This window comes from Python bivittatus, unplaced genomic scaffold (genome assembly GCF_059951505.1).
Source record: "Python bivittatus isolate LINGU-HERP-01145 unplaced genomic scaffold, Pbiv_v1 ctg000470_np1212, whole genome shotgun sequence".
Lineage (NCBI taxonomy): Eukaryota > Metazoa > Chordata > Lepidosauria > Squamata > Pythonidae > Python > Python bivittatus.
The window spans coordinates 1,180,130-1,189,670 of NW_028277065.1; the positions used below are offsets into that span (position 1 = coordinate 1,180,130).

The 9,541-nt window shown below is 37.1% G+C and overlaps 2 protein-coding genes across 2 annotated transcripts; both read right to left on the bottom strand.

Moving 5' to 3' along the window:
- Window positions 1-2,127: 2,127 nt before the first annotated feature.
- LOC103059282 (olfactory receptor 14A16-like) lies at window positions 2,128-3,066 on the bottom strand. The gene has a single exon (XM_007440814.2). The coding sequence runs from the start codon at window positions 3,064-3,066 to the stop codon at window positions 2,128-2,130; it is 939 nt and encodes a 312-aa protein (XP_007440876.2).
- Window positions 3,067-6,756: 3,690 nt separating this feature from the next.
- Window positions 6,757-7,707, bottom strand: LOC148215542 (olfactory receptor 14I1-like). The gene has a single exon (XM_088142941.1). The coding sequence runs from the start codon at window positions 7,705-7,707 to the stop codon at window positions 6,757-6,759; it is 951 nt and encodes a 316-aa protein (XP_087999067.1).
- Between the last annotated feature and the right edge of the window lie 1,834 nt (window positions 7,708-9,541).

Genomic DNA, 9,541 nt, shown 5'->3' on the forward strand with positions numbered 1-9,541 from the left:
AAATACAAATGTAAACCTGTAGAGAAAGGCACATAATGCACACAGTAGTAAAGAGAAGTAAATATATATTACTACTGTTAGAAAACAACACTGTTTCATGATTATGAGGAGAGCTGCACAAGAAGGAAAATCCACTTGAGATAGGCTTTCTTAATCATCATTCTCAGATCTAGGTGCTGTGTCCTCATAAGCATATACTACGTGATGGTCCAAGAACAGGAGATGCTCATCCTGTCAGGAAAGGACACTGAGATTTAGAACCATGCCATCCTATCATCGAGTGGATAGCTGACTGGTTTCTGGCAAATACTGTTGTTGAAGTCTTAGTGTAAGAATGGCTAAACTTTTGACAAAAAAGTCCCTCTGTTGTAATTCCTATTGGTTGAAATTACCAAGAGATATGCTCATCCCACTGGGCTGACAATCCAGCTAGATGCTTGGTTATGAGCTACAGTTTGCTCTGGATTTGCAGTTTCTATAGGCCTGGTGGTATTTTGGTGCTGCATTGTACTGGAACAGGATGCATTACAGTCCTTTGGTTATGTGTTTGTTTGTCTATCCTCATGGACCATATAAACTTATCAACTTTATCCTTGAATTAACTATGAGTAAAGCCAAAGGAAAACTTTAATTTCCATTGTTCTGTCTAGCCCTTAGGAGAACAGGACAGCTTTGATACAGTTTTTTAGATTTGGCTTTATTTTTAAATACTTTTTAAAAACTATTATTATTATTATTATTATTATTATTATTATTATTATTATTTAAATGCTGTTGTTTCCTCATATTTTAGGTGTGTATGTGTTGGGAGAAAGTCTGTTAGCTGGACGTCCAATCCTTCCTGTGCAGAGAATTAGATGCTTATGGATGAGACACTTATAGTTATAATAAATTAGAACTTATTTTATATAAGATGGCTTTATCAGAGTATCATCTTGCTCTTGGTGTCAAAATTTTATAACCTTTAGAACTGGTGAGCCCTACTGAATTTTGTTTATGGGGTGTTTTCTCTCAAATCTATGGCCCTGGGTAAAGGCTCCAGGAGGCAGATTATGAACTCCAGACATGGTGTTTCTTGGGAGAAAAGCAGTAGGAAGGTCATCTCATTGACATGATAAAACAGTCAAATGCAGAATGTTGATGCTATTGTATTACTGATATGCTAATGTGGCTGTTGGAGCCTTGGAGTGATGGCTTCAACACATCAATGTCTCCAGGCTGAGGGCTGTCATCTGACTATCTTAACTAGAGGATGCCCCTTCAAGTTGTGACCATAAATTAACTATTCATGATGTGTTTGTGACACTATTGCATCGTCCCATCTGTATCTAATCTTGTTTGTGGAATGTTTGGGGTTGTTGGCACTTTCTTGTATTCTTTGCATGCCAGTAAATAAACTTTGTTCTGAATTTCCAATTGCTTTGGTTCTTTAAATGTTGGTGGCTAAATTTTCCACAACATTCCTTGATTGGGGGTGGGGGGGGGGAGGTCAAGATGCAGCTTTAGATAGGTACAGCTAACCTGTACTTATTGATCTCAATCTGAATTGCCAACCATTGGGGAATGTGTAAGTACCAGAAACATAGAAATACCTATTTTCTATTTCTATCATTCATTATCTTACTGAAGAAGAAATTCCAAGTTTTGGGGAAAGGAGTTTCCATTCCATAGTGATGGGACTCAGAGTTACAACCAATACCAGATACACATAATACATTCAATATTGCAAATCTCCAGTTCCTGCTAAAATTCATATGGAGAAATAGCAATATGTCAATATCATGAATTGTACAAAACCCCAATGTAGACATGATACTAGGTGGAGAATTCATGTTATAAATCCCATAGTTTCATATTTCAAAATACTTTTTTAAACAATGAAAATATTATCAGTGGTCAGGAGGACTTCAGTGTCCTATGTCTTTCTTTGTCCATCTTCACTGCAAGAAACAGCAATACAAACTGCACAAGACTGAATCAATCACACATTGAAAATATACATCTTTCGTATAGGCAATTGAATCTATTCTTGGTGCAGATGTTTGTTTTCTTTTAGCATGAAATCATGCACAAATCACAATGTAGTTTATTGGTTTATTTAACTAAGTTTTCAGATATGAGACCTTTCTAGTGGAGATAAATAGGGGTTTTACAAAATGGAAGATATTTCCTCAGTGCTGTTTTGATCTGTTTGTTCCTCAAGCTGTAGATGATTGGATTCATCAGTGGAGGAATCAAAGTATAGATTGCGGAAGCTACCAAGTTAAGACTACTTGATGAGTTTGAGATGGGCTTCAGATAGGCAAATGAAGTGGTAAACAGAAATAAGGAGACTGCAAGGAAATGTGGTGAACAAGTGGAGATGCTTTTCTTCCGTACCTGAATAGAGGGGATTCTTATCACTGCTCTGAAGATTTGCACATATGAAAAAATTATGAAAAAAAAGCTTATGAATGATAAACATGCACCAATGAGGTGAACCACAGTTTCAATAACATAACTGTCAGAACAAGATATCTTAAGTAACTGTGGGATTTCACAGAAAAATTGATCAATGACCTTTGAACAGAAAGTCATTGTAAAAGTGCCAACAGTGTGTAACAATGCATACAAAAGGGCAGCAATCCATGAAATGGCAGCCATGTGGACACAGGCCTCCTTATGCATCACAGTTTCATAGCATAATGGATTACAGATGGCAATATAGCGATCATATGCCATCACAGTGAGGAGAGCAAAATCACTTGCCATGAAGAAGATCAGGAAAAATACTTGGCTGACACATTCAGAATAAGAAATCCATTGTGTATTGAAAAGTGAACTGAACACAGATCTAGGAATAGTGACAGAAACAAATCCAAGGTCTGCAAGAGATAAATTCATCAGAAAGAAATACATGGGTTTGTGGAGGTGGCATTCAAAACCTATGGCAATAATGATAAGACTGTTCCCCACCAGGACTGCTAAATAAATGGCAAGAAAAATCACACTGTGTATAATCTGAAGCTCTCGCATTTCAGAAAACCCGAGAAGGAGAAATTTATTCACTCTGGTTGTGTTGGACATTCCCCCTTAATAGTCACTGTGGGCAAAAGAAGAAAGGGTTAAGTAATTGCAAAACATATTTATCTGTTCAGCGTTCTAGTTAATGATCTTCTTTGGCTATAAAGAAGAGCTCAGTCTAAGTGGCTTTAGAAGCCAGGACTGTACTGCAGAGGATAAAGCTGCAACTGGTCAGGAGACATTATGGATGAATGAAGTCCAGAATCAAACCCAATGGGCCAGTAACATAGTAGACAGTTAATTGGATAAATTAAGTTAAAGTAAAATAAATTTTTAAAAAAAACACTATTTTTTCTTGAGATCTGACTTCAATGTAAACATCTCTTTACTGTTTAAAGACATTGAGTAGAACAAGTAGGTTAGATAATCTCAATAATACCCCAGATTTAAACTATAAAGTTTTTGGGGGAGTGTTTTGATTTGATATCATTATTGATCATTTGTGGATATTTTGTGAAACTTTTTATTTGTTGCCAGTAATAAAATCAATAAAAAACACATGTATCATTGTTATGGATTATAATTGTTTCTAATGGACACACAGATATATACACATGCATGATAAAAATATTATAAGAGAAAATATTTGGCATTATTCAATCATCAGTAAATTGTTCAATAATCAATACATCTGTTCTCAAAGCAAATGAGATTGGAAGCTCAAAGCAAATGAGATTGGAAATACCTTCATACTATCTGAAATATGCATGCTCAGTCCTTGGATACAAGGCCCCTTGAATATTGGTCACATAGTGCAGGGCTAGAAGAGATTAAGGAAGTGTAAAGCAGGATTGGATGTAAATCCAATTATAAAATAAAAATATTATTGGGAATTTTAGAAACATTTCAGAAGTGGTCTGATCAAGGGGTGTTAAATTTTGGAGACAAAACCAAACATTCAGTTAGGATGCCTATGAGAAATGTATTTGGACTCAGGCAACAAGTTTTAATATAGTTTGGGGAACCCAGACAATCACCACAAGAGATGGCTAGGAGATGAACAAGATGGCACTTTGAAAGAATAATATCACTCCTACTTAGATACACAGCCATTCCATTACCTTTCTATGGGAAAATGATATTTCCATAGTTTGACGGTAGAAAATATATCAATTCTGTCCCATGTAAAAAGTTCTTCCAGTGAAGGTATGTTCAGGTAACATGAAGAAAAAGATAAATTCATCAACAGGCCTAACTGAAGTGTGGCAGCTAATTTCTGACCACATTGTTAGTTTCAAAAGAGAAGAGAGAAGCAGTCCTTTGAAAAGTGAACTGACATGGGCAGAAAAGGCTATTTATGGAAACTCATATTTGGTTATTTAAGCAAGTCAGATGGTCCTCATGTAATAGTAGCTGCCGCCCCCCCCCCCATGATAGCAAAGTTAACAGTAGTTTTATAGACCTATTATTCACACATACTTCAGAACTGTCAGTATTCTTTCTCAGTCAACAATGTTTAATTTGCATGGAACTATTTTGGTTCCTTTCCTTTTAAACACAATCTCCGTATATGTTCCTCTGCCCAGTATGAATGAATGAATATTTATGAAAACAATTAGTAAAGACTGTCAAACTAGAATTTATATGCATAGATTTATCTGTCTGTAACCTTTAACTCAGATGAACTGAAAAGGATTAAGTATAAAATTCAGACCCTTAAAAGCTGGCTTAAGTCTGAAATGCCATTGGTTTGGACACATTTTTCCCATGCCATTAAAAATGTACACAGCTAATAATGCAATGCTTACTTATAACTTATATTGCATTATTCCTGCTACACAAATGATTTAAAGAAAGAATGGTGGAAAGGCACAGGGGCAGAGAATGAAATACTCAGAAAGGCAGAAGTAGGAAGAGATGGTAAATTATTGAGAGGAAGAATGAGACTTGAGTTTCCAACTTACAAGAAAAATGCTTTAAACCTCTGTTTTGCCCTCTCTCTGTCTTTATTTAGCAGTTTATGAAAACAGTTTGTTTCCCTTTTACCAACCTTGTAAGGCTGGTGCACATCAAATGGTATATAAGTTAACAATTATCTATCTGGATACCTGATGCAATATAGCTCTGTGTTTTGTACACTGGTACTGAAATTTCTACTCCCTAGAGCTCTGACCAATTTAGCAGATGTCAGCATGAACTGATGATGAACAATTATTGTACAATGGGGACAAAGGAAAAACTACTTTGCAATAATAATATTTTGGAGTATTTACCTGAACTGAATTCTACAGCTTATTTATGACCATAAAGGGGCCATGTACTAGAAATGATAGAGCAGAGATGCCCAGACTGAAGGCCTTAGGTTCATGTAACCCCTGAAAGCCTTAGCTATGGATCTTAGAAGCTCCCCAAAAGTTTCCACCAAATTAGGAAAAGAATCTTATTAACTCTGTGGTATTGGATCCAATAAAATATAATGTCAGTCAAATTTAAAATTTTGTCTTGACCCCACCTAAATATTGGAATGTGTTCCTTAAGTGCACTACTTAAAAGCAGAATATGATACTCACCAAGAAAAATCTGTGTTCTTTTTGATAGAGGCAGGGGCAAGTAGGCTTGAATAGAAGTTGGAAAGACCTTTATAGCTTTGACAATCTCCACCCCCACCTCCCAAACTCTTGTACCCAGAAATGGCTTTCACTACATGAGTGATCCTATGGTCCTATGTAAGGTAGGATAGTAGAGCATCTTGCATCAATATGAACTATGAACATAGATGTAGAAGTGTGAAAAGGGTACTGTAGTAGACTGATAAAAGTCTCTCCCTCCTCCCCCCATAATTCCTTTGAAATGCCTTGGAAACTTTGCTGTAAAATGTTGCCTCAAACCTCTCTTTTCACAGAAATTACTAAGAACTGATTTTTCACGCTTTTAGCCTTTTCACATTGTCCATGGGGTTTTCTTGGCAAGGATACTGGAGTGGGTTGCCATTTCCTTCTCCAGTGGACCACATTTTGTCAGAACTCTCTGTCATGACCTGTCCGTCTTGGGTGGCCCTGCACGGTATAGCTCATGGCTTCACTGAGTTACGCAAGCCCCTTCGCCACGACAAGGCATCGATAATAAGGATCGATAATGAAGCTCAAGCTCAGATACTTTGGTCACCTAATGCGAAGAAAGATCTCTTTGGAGAAGACCCTGATGCTGGGAAAGATTGAAGGCAAAAGGAGAAGAGGATGGCAGAGGATGAGATGGTTAGATAGCATCACTGAAGCAATGAGCATGAAACTGAGCAAACTCAGGGAGGCAGTGAAGGACAGGAAGGCCTGGCGCAATATGGTTCATGGGGTCACAAAGGGTCAGACACAACAACTGAACAACAACACGATTTTTCAGGCTGTACATTCTCAGTGTGAGTGTGGGATTAGCTAATTTTATTATTTCTGGTTGGAAATATAAAGAGAGGAGTAATACACCTTTAAGGTTATAGTTTGCTTAATGTAGGCTTTACTCAAAAAGATACACTATTATTGAATTTCTCCAGATAGACTTCTTTCTCAATAGTAATTAGATCATTTTATTTCATTTTGAAAATCGTGTGAAAATACATTATTGTCCTTAGTAATACTACAGAACAAATACAGTGACTGAATATTAGATTAAGCCTTTGGATAAGCTGTAGTGCATTCTCCCCTGGGGGGGCGGGGTATAACTGTCCTCCTTCAGATTTTCCATTTCTTAAAAAAGGAATCCTCATGCACAAAGTCTGTACATGCAGCTCCAAAATTTATTTTTATCCCAAAGGCTCTGAAGAGCTGACATGATTTCTTTATTCCTTATGCTATAAATAATGGGGTTCATAAAAGGAGGTATGACAGAATACATCACACTAAGTACTAGGCCCATTTTTCCTGAGATTGTTGAAGATGGTCCCAAGTAAGCAATGACTCCTGTGAAGAAGAACAAGAAAAGGACAAAGAGGTGAGGAAAGCAAGTAGAGGTAGCTTTCTTCCTTGCCTTTGCAGAGGGGATTTTCAGCACGGCTTTAAAAATCTCCAGATAGGAAATGATGATAAAACTGAAACACCCTACACCAAACAGCATGGCCAAACTCATCATTCGATCTTCAAGAATGTAGGAGTCAGAGCAAGAGAGCTGTAGAAGTGATGGGATTTCACAGAAGAACTGGTTGATGAGGTTGGAGCAGAAGGTAATTGCAAATGTGCAGCTGCTGTGCAAGACAGCATAAAAAAGGCTCACAGTCCACACACTGGCCACCATTTGAATGCAGGCTTTTTTGTTCAGAAGGGATTCATATTGCAGTGGGTTGCAGATAGCAACATACCGGTCATAGGCCATGATGGTCAAAAGTAAGAATTCTGAGTTCCCAAAAAGGACAAAGAAGAAGACTTGGGCCACACATTCAGGATAGGAAATTTGCCAGGTAGCCATTAATAAATTAGCTATGGCCTTAGGGATAGTAACAGAAATATAGCCAAGGTCAAAGGTAGATAAATTTGCCAAGAAAAAGTACATTGGAGTATGAAGAGTATTGTTCAATGCTACAGCAACAATCACCAGAAAATTTCCAGTCAATGAAGTCAGATAGATGATGGAAAGGGCCAGAAAGTATAAAATTTGCACTTGTCGAATTTCAGAAAATCCCAAGAGAAGAAATTCTGTCACAGTGGTTCGGTTAGGCATTGCCGTCTTAGAATTCAGTACAGCAACTGAAGTGGATAAGGGGGAGGGAAAAAAGGACATAGAATAGTAGAAAAAGCATTCAATACCATCGCAAGAAACATAAAAAAGCAGAGATTGGATCTGACTTTTGAAGATGGGGTTGCAATTAATTAATTAATTAATTTTATGCATCACTTAATGGGATACATAATTTAGAGTGGTTTACAAAACAGAAACCCACCTTTATGAACAATAATAATAGCACTGAGACAATAACAAAGCTGATATACTTAAAAAGAAAACTTCTAAAAAGCAACATTGATAATAAACTAACTTAACTGTCCAGTTACTGGGAGTTGGATGGGATGATGATGATGATGATGATGATGATGATGATGACGACGACGACGACGGAAAGGAAGAGCTTTGTCTTGTATGCAAATATAGACAGTGGGGATGCCAGAAGGATCTCTGTAGGGAGGATCTTCCCCATCAACTGAAAAGGTAGATGCACTGACTGATGAAACTTGCCTCATTCCTTCAATTATAGATGCACCTTAGAAGCATTTACTCCGCATTTTTTATGCTATTGACCACCACGGGGTTAGAAATACATATAAAAAGCAAGGAAGTCTCTCCTTAGTTTTCTCTTTGTCTCTCTTCTGTTAACCCAACTTGAAAGGCTTTTAGATCCTCACTCTTTTCTCAGCCTTCTTTCTACTGGAATAAAGAAATCCTATCTTCTCCTTTCCAACCAGGTGTCCCTTTTGCCTTGAAACGTTTTCTGTAGCTATTCTTAATAGGATGGGTTCTACGGAAACACACATACTGTGCTGAACAAAGAGCCTGTGAATGAACTGAAGGATTCCAACGAGGATTATTTCAACATCTTTTTCCACAAGTTTACCCTATAATCTGCAACTTGTCGATGAAACTTATTAAAAGGCAGATGGTTCAGTCACTGAAATTCTTCATTTGACACCAGGATATAATTGGGGGGGGGGGGGATGCCAAATATGGAGAAGTTTATTTCTTATGCAAAACTAAATGCTACTTAGTTTGTGCTTGTGACCGTTGAGCTGCCTCAGCCGCCTTCAGAAAATGCACCAGAGAATAAGTATTTTGAGAATCTGGATATATTCTTGCTATATCCATTCGATATGATAACAGAACATATGCAATTAAAGTGAGGAAGAAGGGTGAAACTCCAGTAATCTGTAACCAATATTGTTAACTGTGTTAATGGACAAGTTTTGAAATCCACTGAAACAGGCTTTTTTTTTTTTCTTTTTGGTCTCAGGACTTTTAATAGTCCACTAATGATCCATCTGTTATAATTTCTGCCCACATACTTAATATTTGGCCATGCCCATCTAAGTATCAGGTGTGAACAATTCAATAAATCAATCTATCAATCTTCTTTTAATGCCTTCTCTGACCAGAAGTTGGTAACCATCAGTACTATTTCTTCTTTTAATGTTACAGTGTTACAGGCCGAAACAAAAACACTGCATTTTTGCCAAACCATGTGCATGGATTTTCCAGCTAGGATATATGTCATTTTCCAGCACTGCATTTTCCTTGAACCTTTCCTTGCATTTCCCTGATAAATTAAATCCATTTCAGTCCCATGATTTGATCTGAGGTAAAAGTGAAATTTTACTTCATGAAGACATCTCTCTATCTATCATCTAGAAAATAAATATATAACTGATGTCTATGGGTTGGAGATAAAAACAGGAAAATCTTACCCAGATTCCAGAGGAGGTGGAGCTGTTTAGTCTTTTAAGAATGAAGTTTTCACTAACTCTGTTGGAAGGAACTTAATCAAAGAAAAAATCTGGTGAGAGGGTGA

Excerpts from the sequence above, each read along its gene's own strand:
- LOC103059282 (XM_007440814.2), bottom strand. The coding sequence starts at position 3,066 with ATGTCCAACACAACCAGAGTGAATAAATTTCTCCTTCTCGGGTTTTCT.
- LOC148215542 (XM_088142941.1), bottom strand. The coding sequence starts at position 7,707 with ATGCCTAACCGAACCACTGTGACAGAATTTCTTCTCTTGGGATTTTCT.